The sequence below is a fragment of the Chrysochloris asiatica genome, unplaced genomic scaffold, assembly GCF_000296735.1.
Source record: "Chrysochloris asiatica unplaced genomic scaffold, ChrAsi1.0 scaffold00007, whole genome shotgun sequence".
Taxonomy (NCBI): Eukaryota; Metazoa; Chordata; class Mammalia; order Afrosoricida; family Chrysochloridae; genus Chrysochloris; species Chrysochloris asiatica.
In genome coordinates this window covers 27,727,580-27,742,121 of record NW_006408525.1, presented here as the reverse complement: position 1 = coordinate 27,742,121, position 14,542 = coordinate 27,727,580, and the positions used below count along the sequence as shown (strand labels likewise).

The window sequence follows — 14,542 nt, the reverse complement described above, 5'->3', positions numbered from 1 at the left end:
CCCCTCTTCAAACTGTGCTTAGATCCCTGTATCACAGAGCCCTTTTATTCCAAGGTTGAGCATGCATCACTATTTATATTTACCTCTGTCCCACTTAGGCCATGCAAACATGTTTCAGTGTTCCCCTATCTATCTTGTTCTTCCACCGCCTCCCCCTCTTATATTGCCCTCCCCAATCCCATTGTTGTGCTTACCTTATATTCCATTAATTCTTTCCTCAATTTAAGACAGTCTATTTTATCCTGTAATCTACCTGACCTTCTCACCTCCTGGATATCTGTTTCTCTGTGTTTACCTTCTTTCACATTGTAATTGTTTTGATCATAGACTAACCACCCAGATCCTCTGTTCTTATCATTTTATTCTGTTCTTGACTCTTCCATTTGCTGATTGAGTTCGGGGTGATGCTGCCATGTACATCATTCTCTAGTTGTTGTCTGTTCTTATTGGTTCTCAGTCCACAGAACTTCCTTTAGGATGTTTTTCATAGCAGTGTCAGCTTTGGCAAAATCCCTTAGCTTCTGTTGATCCTGGAGTGTTTTGATTACACCTTCATATTTGATTATCAGCTTTGCTGGGTATAGGATTCTTGATTTAAAGTTTTTTTCTTTCAGGGTTTTATATATGTCTTCCCATTGCCTTCTTGCCTGCTTGGTTTCTATTGAGAGTTCCTAGCTTAATCTGATTTGCTTGCCTTTGTATGTTACACTTCTCTTTTCCCTAGATGCTTTCAGGATTCTGTCTTTATCTTTGAATTTGGAGAGCTTAATTATTATATGTCTTGGTGATTTTCTTTTAGGGTCTGCCCTTGCTGGGGTTCATTGAGCTTCTGGAATGCTTCTCTTTTCACTTTTCAGGATGTTAGGGAAAGTTTCTTCCAGAAGCTTTTCAACTATCTCCTCTGTGGACTTGTGTGATTCTTCCTGTTCCAGAATGCCAATAATTCTTAAGTTATTCCTCTTCATGTTGTCCAACATGAATCTTAGACCTTATTCAGATTTTTTTTACCTTTTTTTGTGCTTGCTCTTCTATCTTTTTATTTTTTTTTTAAGGTTTTTATTGTGGATTGAGTGAAAGTTTTCAGGGCACATCATCCGTTTCACATTCAAACGTTAGACATATACCTTGTTTCATTACATTGATCATAATTCCCTCCACATACCATCAGTTAACAGAGTTTCTCTCTATCCTCTTTAGCTTTTTTGGGGGGGCAGAAACTTTGCCTTTTTGGAATGTACAGTCTTGGCTTTTAGGGAAGGTTTTTACATTTATCTGTGGGTATCCAGGGCTCATGTATGGAATTACTAACCAGCATAACTGAATAATCAGATAAGGGACATTTTGCTGTGTTTGCTAGGTGGCTAAAGTCTGATCCTCAGAGCCTATGGTTTGGACGGTCAGCAAAGCTTGGGCCCACAGGGCCTTGAACTCCTGACCAGGTCTGCACGGTCTGCATCAGATTCCCTTGCTCTTAATAGTGTTGAGAGATTTATTTTCTAGCTCACTAGTTCTGGCTTCTATCTCTTCAGTTCTACTCCTTTGCCCTTTCAGTGTATTGTCCATTTCTGATATTCTATTATTAATCGTTTGGACCTCTTTCTGTAGGTTTTGAATTGTTTACAGTGCTACATCTATCTTATTTGATTGTTCCTGTAGTGCTTTCCTGTCTTCTTCCTTATTTTTCTCAACTCCATTCTATAGTGTTTTGGTACATTTTATAATCATTTTTTTAATTCCTTCTTCTCAGGCGTTTCCAAAGCCTGCCCATCTTCCAGTATGGAATGTAGGTCTGCTTCCAGCTCATTTGCCTCAGTCACTTTATCTCGTTTCTGGACATGTACTGATATGGTCATCTGCTTCTGTTTTTTGGGCATATTTAGGTGTTATCTGTGGCCTTTAATACTTAGATGGGTGTGTATTTTGTTATTTTTTATGCTTTCTGATTGCCTCCAGGTAGATGTGATCAGGAGATGGGCTTCCCTTTTCGCTGTTCTTCCTGAGAAATTTCAAGATGCCACTGTTGGTCATTGTGACATAACTCAGGATTTAATTTTCGGCCTATTTCCTTTTTAGTCTGCCTGTCTTACTCCACAATCCCTGTTCAGGCCTTTTTCCTAGTGATAAATAGTTCAGGGCCAGCTGTGGCGGTTTTGCACTGCCTTTTGGTTTTAAGTGGAAACTGTCACTTTAAATTTCGAGGAGATCTGTGTGCATGTATAGTAGAACCCTCTTGGGGTAGGGGTGTGGTGCCCACTCTCACAGGCACTCCCTGTAGTCACCAGAATGGAGGTGCACAGACAGCGAGAGACCAATGAACAGATTTTTAAAAAAAAGAGAGAGACTGTCCACACCTTTATCTCCGTGGATCTGTTAGGCTTCCGTGGCCGCTCTCTGATCCTTTCCCTGCTTGGTCTCACCCAAGATGGCAGCTCTGTGAGTAGCTGAGCGTCTTGAATTAGAAAGCAATGGATTTCTTGCTTCTGCTACCAATTCCTCTAGCTATAATCCTTCCAGCTTTCTAAATATTCCTTTATATGTGTTTCCGAGTTCTGGCACCATCCCCTGAGCCTGCGTGTTCCCGGTATTCTCTGTTGTTGCTGACAGAGTGCCTCACTGCACTTGCACCTGATCCGTCATCTTGTTTGTTCTTGTGTGTTCTGTTTTGTTGCTTTTTCTTCCCTCAGTTGAAGAGTCAAGGCAAGCCCTAGGTTACATAGATCCTGCTGGCTTTTTGTTGTTGTTGTTTTAATCCTGGCTTCTTCTGTCTATTCTGTAGGAAGCGCAGTGAGCAACAAAGTAAAGTAGACTAGGTGGTGGAGTGGAGGCTGAAATGCTGAATACAGGGATCCACAAAATTGAGACTAGACTCTGGCCTCTCTGCGCCTATCTGAGCATTTCTGAATGTGTAACTGGCTTCTCCTTGCCTTTCTTCATAGAATGCCAAAGCACTTAAAGCAAAGAAAGAAGATGGGAATAAGGCGTTTAAAGAAGGAAATTACAAACTAGCATATGAACTGTATACAGAAGCCCTGGGAATAGACCCCAACAATATAAAAACAAATGCTAAACTCTTCTGTAATCGGGGTACGGTTAATTCCAAGGTAAGTGCTTGGTCTGGAGCTTGGGACCTATGAAGATATTTTTAAGGGACACCAAAGAAATCATGGGGAAATCTGCCCAATGAGGTTAAGCCAGGTGACAGGAAGGAGCTACTTCTAAGAAGCCAGCTTTAATTTCTCTTTTCTGTGGACATTTGAAACATTCTGTGGACACTTGAGGGACAATTTGGAGACATAATCCCATCTGTTCTTCAAAGTCCCTTTCCCCCAGAATGGGTAGGAACTTCAGACTGATTTTAAGCAAATATTGTTGCTTCTTCTGGATTACACAAGTGGTTTATTCCTTTTTTAGTGGTCATTAGGGAAAATGAGAATGTGATGGTCCCAATGCTCAGCTGAAAAGGGACTGAGTGCCCTTCTGACCCTAAACCCATAAGAAATAAAGAGCAGGCTTCTTACCCTTGAAGAATTCTTGTAGTTACAAATCACAGTAATCCTGATCCCTCGAGTTGGTCTCTGGGAAAATGGGGGGGTACTAATGTGAAATACTAGAGGGGGATTGTCCTTGTAGCCAGGTATGCCTGGATTGCATGATACAGAAGAGAAGCCAATTCTGCATTAGGCAAGGCTGTCTGCTGCTTTAGTCCTGAGATGCTGGGTTTCCCACTGACTTGGAACAACTGCAATAGTTAAGGAGCCAGCATGACTGATCATCTTAGAATTCTGAAGCCATGCTCACCACACATGTGAAGTCTGACTGCTCTCTCTTTCCTGAAGCTTAGGAAACTCGATGCTGCAATAAAAGACTGCACCAATGCAGTGAAGCTCGATGACACTTATATAAAAGCCTACTTGAGAAGAGCTCAGTGGTAAGTGTCTCTGGTGGTTGCGGGGGAGACGTACTTGCAGATGGCCTACCAGGGGATTGCGTTGTGGATGCCAGAAGCAGACCCAGGGATATTGTGAGGTCATTTGGTCCTTCCCCCTGCCTCTAGGTGGGATTGTTCCAGCCCTAGACTATCTTTATAGACCTCCAGCGGAGGAGATTGCTCAAGCTCCCTCAGTCTCCCATGCCTGTGTCTAACGCCCCTCACGGTCAGTAAGTTTCCTCTGATACCTGACCCAAATTCCTTTTGTTACAGACTCAGTATATTTCTTTGGAGATTTTGTGTTGTACACTTTTGCTTTAACTTTGCACAGTGCTTGGCACATAGTAGGTGCTCACTCTATAAATGTTTTGTTGAATGACTGTGTGGTGCTTGGAGACTGTTAAGAGTTGCCCCTTCCCTGTTTGTTCTGAGTGCCGGGGTATAGTTGGAAAGGATTTCAAGTTTGTCTGGTTCAGCCTCCAAGCAGTACAGGAACCCCCTTTGGAAATAGCCTAGAAGGGTTGTGTCTCCGGGACTGTTTTGAGCAGACCATGTAGTTCCTGAGCTGGGCTATGCATACCTCCAGTGCTTGTTCTCTCCCAACGTGAATAGTAACAAGATCTAGGAGGGACCTACCTCCTTAACCCTTCTCTTCTAATACTAGCGTATTCCCCAGACAGTGAAGTTCCTAACTCAAAAATCCACTACCAGCAAGTGAATTCCAAATCATAGCAGTCCTTTAGGACAGACTAGAGGTTTCCAAGGCTGTCAATCTACAGAAGCAGACTGCTCTTTCTACTGCAGAAGCTGGTGAGGTCACACCACCAACCTTTTGGTTATCACAGAGTGCCTGCCTTAACCAGTGTACCACCAGGGCTCCTAAAATTCTTACAGGAAGATGTATTTGTATAGCAATCTTCCAACCCCCATTCCGTACATAGGAAATGTCCTATCCAAAGAACGCATGTTGTTAATGGTGCTTACCCCCAGGAGCAGTACTCTAAGCTCCCAGTCCATCAGTGGTGCTGATTACCTTATGCCTCCCATTTAGTTTGCTGCACCCCTTCCCAAAATTATCCACTCTTAAACTGTTTCCTAGTGCTGCTCGGTGTGTATGGTGCTGTTTATAAAAAGTGAATTTCTAAGTAGATGACTAAGCCTGTCAGAAGTACACAGAGATTATATGGGAGCAATCATCCATCATCTTTTCTTTGAAAATCATTGGCAGACAAAAGTGGAAGCTTTAGAAGACAAACGAGTACCCTTTGACCCAGTCAAAGGCTTGTTTCAGCAGAAGCAAAGTGTTACAAATGTAAAGATATTTACTACAGTTTTGTTTGTAGTGGCAAAAAGGATATTCCATAAATATCTAGAGGGTGGATTTGGGATACTACTGTTTGCTCAATGCATGATCAACTCAATTCCCTATTCAAAAGATAGCACACAACAGGAAGTGGAAAGAGAGCAAAACATTGGTTAAGAGGATAGTGGGAGGGAGGATTATGTTCTCCTTGTTTATGCATTCAGTGAAAGTCTGCAGTTATTCTTATGAGACAGCACCTTATCTTTGTGATAAAAATAGAACTGTCCTCTGAGTGGCTCTGCCTGGATATCCCACCACTGGTGGGGAGAGGGCACTATTTGGCACGGTTGGCTGAGTACGAGAGCCACGGCCTCAGTATCTGGGGTTGGCCAGAAGTACTGGGAATGACTTCAGAGCAAAGTTTTAGCCAAGGCCTGCCCACGAGCCCAGTCTGCCTCCACTTACTCTTAGTGTTGAGAAAATGCCAGATCTTTGTTAAATTTCCCATCAGAGGCTCAAGTTCTCCCTTTTGCCCTAAAGTTTTGCCCTAAAGATCTACTTGCTTTTTTACTTTTTTTCTTCTTCAACTTTTAAAATGTGCTTAGCTGTATACTTCCCTGTAATGTTCAATACATTACAAATGGACCTGGAGATTTCTCCCCAGGTGACTTGTTCTGTGGATTTCTCTCTTCCCAGTGCTAAACTTGAACTCATGCTACATAAATGCCTTTTTGGAGCTCCCAGTAGTATCTGTAACTGCGTCTGCCACTTGTGTTCTGTCACTTTTTTAGTTCCTTTCTTAAGAACCATAGTTTCAGGGTGTTCCACCAGTCTTTATCCCACCAGTAAGCCTAGTCTTTTCTGATTTGAGTTTTAGTGCATACTTTTCTCCCGCTCTATCCAAGACCTTCTATTGTGATCCCTTACAGAGCCTCTGGTCAGCAGTGGTAGCTGGGCCCCAGCGAGTTCTTCTGGTCTCAGAGTTATGGAGGTTGAGATTCACATGGCCTGGTAGGCCATTGGACTCATTGTTTCCATATGTCCATTTTTGTCCCTCTTTGCTCTGGATGGGGAGAGACCAGTAAGTTGCACCAGTAGAAAGACAAATTGTGTGAATCTCTATAATTTCTTCCATTGATAAAGTAAAAATCTGAATAGCTTTAATTGTTTTTATGCATCCTTTTTCCTACTAGAATTGGCACATTCCCATTACATGTGGGTTAATTCAGTCTAGCGCATTAACCCACAGTGCCACACCAGGGCTCCATTTATGTTGTTATTGTTAAGTGCCATTGAGTTAGTTTCAACTCATTGCGATCCATATAGAATTTCTGAGGAGTGGCGGGTGAGCTTGAACCACTGACCTTGCAGTTCAAATTGACCTTACAGTCCAGCCCATCAACCCACGGTGCCACACCAAGACTCATTTGAACCACAAGGTTGGTGGCTCAAGTTCACCAGCTGCTCCTTAGAAGCCCTATACAGCATCACTATGGGTCTGAACCGACTCAGTGACATATAACAATAATATATATATAAATTTTTTTAGAAACTTTTTTTTTTTTAGCATCCTAAATCATGTGTTATACCATGCATCTGCCAGTTACCAGAAAATCAGAGATGCCCAAGATGAACAGTACTCTCCTGCCCTGCCGGAACTCTGTGGTATTGGCGCTGTGTGGCAGCAGTAATAAACTGAATTTCCGTTGCACAGTGACTAGCTGCTCTGCAGGGTCACTCCCTACGCCCCAGCTTAGGGCTTATGCCTCGGAACTCCGACCAGTGTGTTTAATTGGTAAGCCAATCTTGGCGCCTGCAGTCTTACCGGGATACACACATGCCACTTACTTCTGTGGAAGAGAAACTTTTAAACCTCTGGCAATAAGCCTGTCAAACTAGATGCCTCCCATCTTGGGCCAGAGGCCCCTCCCTTCTGTACCACTGAAATAGTACCAAGCCTGTGTTTTGAGTCGCCTTTTGTCTCCTGACATTTCTCAGCGTGATTGCCAGCCACCACCTTGAACTGCTGGGTTGATTGTCGTCTGGGCTCACTAACCCCACTTTTGCTCTGGACTGAATCCTGCCCTGCATGTTTCGGGCGCTCCAGGTGCTTTCACAGCCGTGTGTCGCTCAATACTTTTCTCCTGTTTGTTTCAATCCCAAGGAACCCCCTAGGTGCCTTCACATGGCCTTTCCTGAGACAATCCAGATGTCTCTGTGTCCTATCAAGAGGAATTTTCTTCCTTTAATTGCTTTCCACTCAGATCAATGCATCACTTTGCTGGATGGGTTGAAATGCCTCGAGGCGTTTCCTTTTTTTTCCATGAGAACTTGGTGTCTAAGATTGGCTTTAGTGCTAGATTAAGGGCTCCTGTTGGGTGAAGCATTTTAGCAAAAGTGTATGCCTTGTTTGAGCCATGCCTCTTCCCCCAGAGTGATACAGAGGCCACTGCATTACGTTTGAACATTAAAGTAACCTGTATTTTCTTCTCAGCTATATGGACACAGAACAGTATGACGAAGCAGTGCGGGACTATGAAAAAGTGTATCAGACAGAGAAAACAAAAGGTAAGGCAGAGCTGTATTGTCTTACATTGTTGTTGTTGCTAAGTGCTTCTAACCCATAGCGACCTTGTATTGGGTTTCTGAGCAACAGTTGGTGAGCTTGAACCGCCGACTTTGCAGTTCAAACCAACTTTGTACATTAACTCACAGCGCCACACCAGGACACTATAGGTCTTACATATAGGCCCTAAAGTTCGGCATAGGGATAGCTTGATTCAAGGTTGAAAGAAGTAAACTGAGTCAGGTGATTTTTCTGGGCCAAGATCCTCTCTGTCATGTTCACTTCGTTTCTGTATGCTGAGGCTGGTAGGAGGAGTCTGTGTGAATAGATTATTTAAACATCCAGAAGAAAGCACCATAAAAGCCCCTGGTATAGTTAGCAAGACTCGAGACTCCAAGGGAACTGGACTGAGACCCAGCAAGGAAAGCCAAAAACAGACATGTCCACTGACACCCAATGTCTCCTTCTAGAACACAAGCAACTCCTCAAAAATGCACAGTTGGAACTGAAGAAGAGCAAGAGGAAAGATTACTATAAGATTCTGGGAGTGGACAAAAACGCCTCTGAGGATGAGATCAAAAAAGCGTATCGGAAGCGGGCCTTGATGCACCATCCAGGTAGAGTGGGTCAGGACAGGCTGGGGAGGAGCAAGCAGGGCAGGCCTTTTGCCACCCCCAGCCTGGCGTGAGAGCCTTGGAGATGTGTTTCAGTCAGGGGTAAGGTTAAGTCTCATAGTCCCCAAATTTGGGAAAGCACCCAATTCCGAAATCAGCTAAAAAGTGGTTAATTCTTTTACATTTTGTTTCCTTGAGTCTGATTCTGAAAGCGCCCTCCTATATCCTCCCTCTAGATCGGCACAGTGGAGCCAGCGCTGAAGTTCAGAAGGAGGAGGAGAAAAAGTTCAAGGAAGTTGGAGAAGCCTTTACGATCCTCTCAGATCCCAAGAAAAAGACTCGCTATGACAGTGGACAGGACCTGGACGAGGAGGGCATGAATATGGGCGGTGAGTAGCGGGGCAGCCTGGCGTGATTGAGTCTTATGGAATGTTAGAGGTTGTTCCAGTGATACTCCAGAGGGAGAGTCTGTGGGTAATCAGCTAAGATGTTGTTAAGTGTCTTCGGGTTGCTTCTGACTCATAGCAACTCTGTATAGGGTTTTCGAGAAATTGCTGGTAGGTTTGAAGCACTGACCTTGTGGTTAGCTTATCCTACACTGTCACACCAGTGTCTTGTAAAGTGTGTGTTTGGTGAGCACCTGCAGTGTGTGAGGTGTATTCCTGGTGTCGGGGAGGCAAAGTTGACTCCAACAGGTTCCCTGGCCTCAAGGAGCCACAGGCCAAATCCCACCCCTGGCCTAGAGGGACCCATAGCCCTGGAATCAGGTGCAAAGGGGACAGCAGGTTGGTTCTTTGGTAACAGCAAGGAAAGGCAAGAGAGCGGCACTCGTTTGGAAGTGGCGGGTAGCCCAGTATGAGAGGCTAGGTGCTAGAGGAAGGCAGTTGGTGAGAGATGAGGCTGGTAGAGCTAGATCAGGCGTCAGAAGCCCAAAAGGGCTATGGGAAGAAATAGGAGCTTCATCTTTTTCACTACAAAGTGTATACTGCAGTTTATGTGTCGTGCATTCCCATAAGCCTTCACAGGTTTTAATTTCCCACAAAGTCAGAATGAAGTAAAGTCCAACTGCCATCAGTATTGTTGCTCACTATGGGCCCAGTCAGAGCAAGGTGAGAGGCCCTGGACTGTGCCCAGTTCTCAGGCCACTGTCTCTAGTGACAACTAAGTGACATTTTTCTCTCCCACTAAGAAAACCAATTGCAACTTAAAATAAGGTTGATGCTACTATACAAATTCTAATTTCAGTGTGTCTGTAAGAAAGCTAGCTGTACTACTAATCATGGCGCGCTGCTCACCAATTGAGAACAGCTACTATAAGCAGTCAGAAACTATTAAAGAGCTGGAAGTGAGGGAGCTATGGACCAAAGTTAGGCTCTAGAAATACATGAGGGTAAGTCAAAAAGTATTACTACTAGGATTCCAGTTCATACATACAAAGGTTTATTCTAAACAGAATGTGTCCTGACATGTCTGTGTGATCAGTGGATAGCTGCACCCAAGTCCTGTCAGTACTACACTTATCTTATACTTTGTTGTTTGTGTCAAGTCAGTTCCAAATCATAGCAACCCTATAGGGGATTTCCAGGAGCATCCGGTGGGTTTGAACTGTCAGTCTTGAGGCTAGCAGTCCAGTGTGTGTCCTACAGCACCACACCAGCTTTTTTTTTGAGGCCCAATCAGAACATTGGCTTCCGAGGGAATCTGCTGGGTCAGTTAAATTCAAAACAGAGAGGTCAGTTCAGAAGATTATGGTAGCTGTTTTTAGAGTACCAAAGGTGTATTCTTGAAAGACCCAATGCAGTCACTAAGGCATATTATGAAACCGAAAACTTCATTGGTGAGAGACAGGCCAGGAAAGTTGTGCTGAGGAATTTTGCTCCATCACAGTAGTGCACCTGCTCATCCTTTAAAGGCAGCCAAGGGCTGTCCTGTGAGAATTTCCTTAGGAAACCTTACCCCATCCACCCTACAGCCCTGATCTTGCCCCTTCAAACTTCTTTTTATTCCAGAAAGTTTGTGTCCCTCTGGGATGTAAAAACTGCTATCTTGACGTGGCATAAATTGAAGAGTGCAGGACTCTCTGGGGAGGGGTTAGATGGCAGCGCCACTTTGAGAAGTGTGTGGAGGCCTACAGGAGCAGACAGCCTCATCACTCTGGAGTGGTGGCTGATGGGTTTGAGCCACTGACCTTGTGGTTAGCAACTTGTTATTGCTACGTATCACTGAGTTGGTTCCTACTCATAGCGACCCTGTATAGGATTTCCAAGGAGCAGCTGGTGGGTGTGAGCAGCTAATCCTGTGGTTAGCAGCAACTTGTTAAGTGCCATCTAGTTGATTCCGACTCACAGTGACCCTGTATAGGGTTTTCTGAGGAGCAGCTGGTGGGTTTGAATCCCTGACCTTAGAGTTAGCATTCCAGTGCTTATCCTACAGCACCACACCAGGACTCCATGGTTAGCAACTAGTAAGTACTTACTAGAGGAGTCCTGGTACCACAGAGGTTAAGCACTCAACTACTAACCAGAAGATTGGTAATTTGAACTCACCAGCTGCTCTATGGGAGATAGATGTGGCAGTCTGCCTGCTTAAAGATTTATAGCCTTAGAAACCCTTTGGGGTAGTTCTAACCTGTCCTTTTGCGCCCCTGTGAATTGGAATTGACTCATCAGCCATGGCTTTGGATTTTTTATTTCAGTGCTCAATAAATCCTAGGTTTTCCTTCTGAATTACAGTCTTGTTGAGTTGGTTCTGGATTCAGTGACTAGGTATAGGGTGTCTATACATCCATACATCCCATCTTCATGGGAGCAGAAAGCCTCATCTTTCTCCTGCAGAGTGACTGGTGGACTCAAACTGCAGACCTTGAGGATTGCAGTCCAGTGCTTATTGTAGTAGACATGAACTCCAACAGATGGAACCATATACATCATAGGTCTTCTTCTTATTCTTGGTAGCAGTTCAATAATGGTTAGTATTTTCACTAACAGCCTCAGCATTATAGGGAGACCAGAAGTGGGGGGAAAACCAAAGATTTTAACATTTACAAAGGTTTATGTGCCAGCTGATAAGGAGGCACCACGAAGCATGTTGAAGGAAGGAAAGCTTTCCTTTGGGACCACATCTGGAGGAGAAGGAAGTGTATATCCTAGTAGTGGAATCAAGTGATCAAATTTGCCAAGGTCCATGTATTCAGTATTGGGAAGGGAGGGAGACCCATTTCAAGGTTACAGTAAATTCTTCAGACACTTCTTTCTAATTGTGTCATGCTTTTCTTCCTTTCATGTACCTTGACTTGCTCGCCAGATTTTGACGCAAACAATATCTTCAAGGCATTCTTCGGTGGCCCTGGGGGCTTCAGCTTTGAAGGTGGGTATGCCTGCTACTCCCAGGAGGCCCCAGGTCACAAGTAAACCAGGGACTCCTCAGTTAAGCGACTCCTTCGGGTTCCTGAATTCATATCTAGGAGGCCATCTACCCACTCCAGCGTTGACTTAGCTGAGGACGGAGCAGGGGAGGTGACTAGATGCCCCTCTCAGGCCCAGGGAGCTGTCGCTAAGTTGCCTGCTGCTAGAACTGCTTTTCAGGATGGCAACGCTCAGAAGCTACAGATGCGCCCTCACACTGCTGTCTGACGCCCTTCTGTAGAGCTTTTATTGAACAGTGAGCTTCCCTAGAAGAGCCAGAGCCAGCTAATAACAAACTCTTCTTTTCCTTCCAGCATCTGGTCCTGGGAATTTCTTTTTTCAGTTTGGCTAATGAAAGGAAACCAGCCACCCAGAACCCAGAAAATGCAGACTTGTTCAGTTTAACCTGGAATATGGACAGAATGCAACTCCTTCCTTCATCATGTCTCCGTGTGCTTAGAGCGGTTTCGTTTTCTCAGTTGGATCCCTCTGTCTGTGTGCGTGGGGTGAAGGAAAGGGAGCCAGCGCTGAAGACTGTGGGGAGGGCAGGGAGGTGGGGGGCGCAGAGGGAGGCAGCTTGTGAATTTTTTTGTTGTACTGTTTAACTTTATTAAAAAAGAAAAAATGAAGAGAATAAAATGTTTTGACCCTTTCTGGACCTCTGCTCTAGCAGCTGCTTTGTGTCGGTGTATCAGAGCCGAACCCCCAGCATGGACGTTAGACTCAGGAGGCAGCCTCACAGGGGTATGAGCACCCAACTCTGGTGGAAGAAAGGTTGAGTGTTGGCTGTCTCTCCCAGAGCCGCCGCCTAGCGTGAGTGCTGCTGGGCCCGGCCTGATGTCAGCATAGGGGTGTGTTTGGAAAACATGCTCGCTGTATGGTGGGAGTCTCCAGAAAGCACTAGAAGTTGTGAGAGGGTGTGAAGCGTCATGCTGGGCGCTAACCTAGACAGGCAGTCTACAGAGACTCTAATGAAACCTGTTGGGGTGAGTTAGATCAGAGGACAGTGAGATCTTGCCTCCCCAGCCTCTTCCAGAGTAGGGCAAGCAGCTTCTGAGCGCGGGGGTCAAGTCACTGACATAAGTCTCCTGTAGGTAGAAACACCCACTCTTAGCAAATGCCCTTGTTTTCTGCAAGGAGGAGGCAAATGGGGAAGGGGTGCATGGCACAGCCCCTGATCTTCAGGTCAGGCTGTGCATGGCCACATTCTGAAGCACTCTAGACAGATCATTGGAAGCTCATATTTTTGGTGCTTTAGTAGTTTAAGTAGGGAAGAGTCTTGAACCCGCAGTTACTTATCTAACCTTCTGAACCCATCTCTCCCCTCTGGTAGCAAGACTGGAGTGAAATGATGACCACATTAATGCTGACCTGGAAAGGACTTGAATCTCATGCTCCCGTTTGAAGCCGAATGGCCTTTCTAACTAGGAACTCGAGTCTTGTTGCGAAGTTTGGTTGGATGGGGTTGGGGACACCTAAGCCTCACACTGGTTAAAGGGTAAGAGGCTTGGAGCTCTACATCGCTTTCTCAGCCAACCACCACCTTCTGATGAATCTAAAACCATTCTCTCCTTTCTCCTTCCTCATGAAAGCCAACACTGTTCAACTGCCCAGCCTTAGCACAGCTGTGCGCAGCCAGCAGAGGGGAGACAGGACCGATGGCCCCAAGCTGTGGGACAGAGCCAGTCCTGAGAGACCCAGCCCTCGCCCAAGGAAAGACCTAACTGGGCACAGAAGGGAAGGCAGACAGCACACAACTAGGATTAACATGATTTATTTCATTACCAGTCTTAGAATTGCTAAATTGGACAAAGCCAGGATAGTAACTTAAATCCCAAGTACTTTTGTTGAGTCATAACCCGATTAGCGAGGCCCTGTTATTGAGCGGAGGGTGCTGAGGGGCACCCAAGAACCACAGCTTATGTAGCAGAGTGTTACAAATCCCTTCATTGAGAAATAGGTAAACCGTAACAGCCAGGGATCTGTTCCATTGGCTCTAGATACCCACCAAGCCCCTTTAGAGGAGACACACATGAGACCTCCCAAGGCACCGTGGAGACAAGATGGGTTGGGCAGACTAAGACTGGAGCATCCCCACCAATGGACTCTGCCTGCCACTCTAGAGCCCATTGCTGGGAACGATGGTAAGCCTAGTTCCTTCCCAGTGAAGTCAGCCTGCAGCCTGACATATGGCTTCCGCAGCTTCTGTTGCCTTCTGTGGTTCTCAGACGGTTACCTAGTTATGGTAATGGAGGAGGAGACGGACCCAGGACCAAAGGTGGGATAAGCCCTTTTTCTACCCTGGTAAATAGCCCCTGCCTTCCTGGGACTGTGCTGATTCAAAAAGGCATCAAAGCCCAGGGATCCCTCACCCCAGACCCGCCATTCATTCTTTGTGGCAGTGTTACTACCACTGGTCAGAAGGCTGTTTGTCGCCTTCAGGTGGCCCTCCCATTAGTCCAGCGCAGCAGAGCTGGAGCAAGGTCTGGTGACAGGAACTGAAAGCAGGGCTCAGTTCTGGCTGCAGCTCCAGGCCCAAATGGACCTGGCCTCATCAGCTTTGGCCCAGGTTCCTGAATGGTGTCTACATGGCCCTTGTGTGGACAGGAGGCTGGAGTGTTAGCAAGGAAGAGGGCAGTAGGAGGAAGTCAATTAGTGCACACATTTTTTAAAAAGTTGCAGGTAGGTTAACTGAGTAAAATAAAAAAAAAAGATCAAGCTCCCTGC

General features: G+C 45.4%; 1 protein-coding gene across 2 annotated transcripts in view; it reads left to right on the top strand.

The window, feature by feature from the left end:
* DNAJC7 (DnaJ (Hsp40) homolog, subfamily C, member 7) overlaps positions 1-12,483 on the top strand; it is a 39,006-nt gene extending 26,523 nt beyond the window's left edge. Inside the window, exons 8-14 of one of the 2 annotated variants that reach the window (XM_006832646.1) lie at positions 2,937-3,101; positions 3,837-3,928; positions 7,726-7,799; positions 8,268-8,414; positions 8,648-8,800; positions 11,715-11,777; positions 12,130-12,483. In XM_006832646.1, coding sequence (XP_006832709.1) covers positions 2,937-3,101; positions 3,837-3,928; positions 7,726-7,799; positions 8,268-8,414; positions 8,648-8,800; positions 11,715-11,777; positions 12,130-12,167 — 732 coding nt within the window. In that variant the 3' untranslated portion in view covers positions 12,168-12,483. The remainder of the gene's footprint in view (positions 1-2,936; positions 3,102-3,836; positions 3,929-7,725; positions 7,800-8,267; positions 8,415-8,647; positions 8,801-11,714; positions 11,778-12,129) is intronic. The other variant, XM_006832647.1, reaches the window with a different exon arrangement.
* The last annotated feature ends 2,059 nt before the right edge of the window (positions 12,484-14,542 follow it).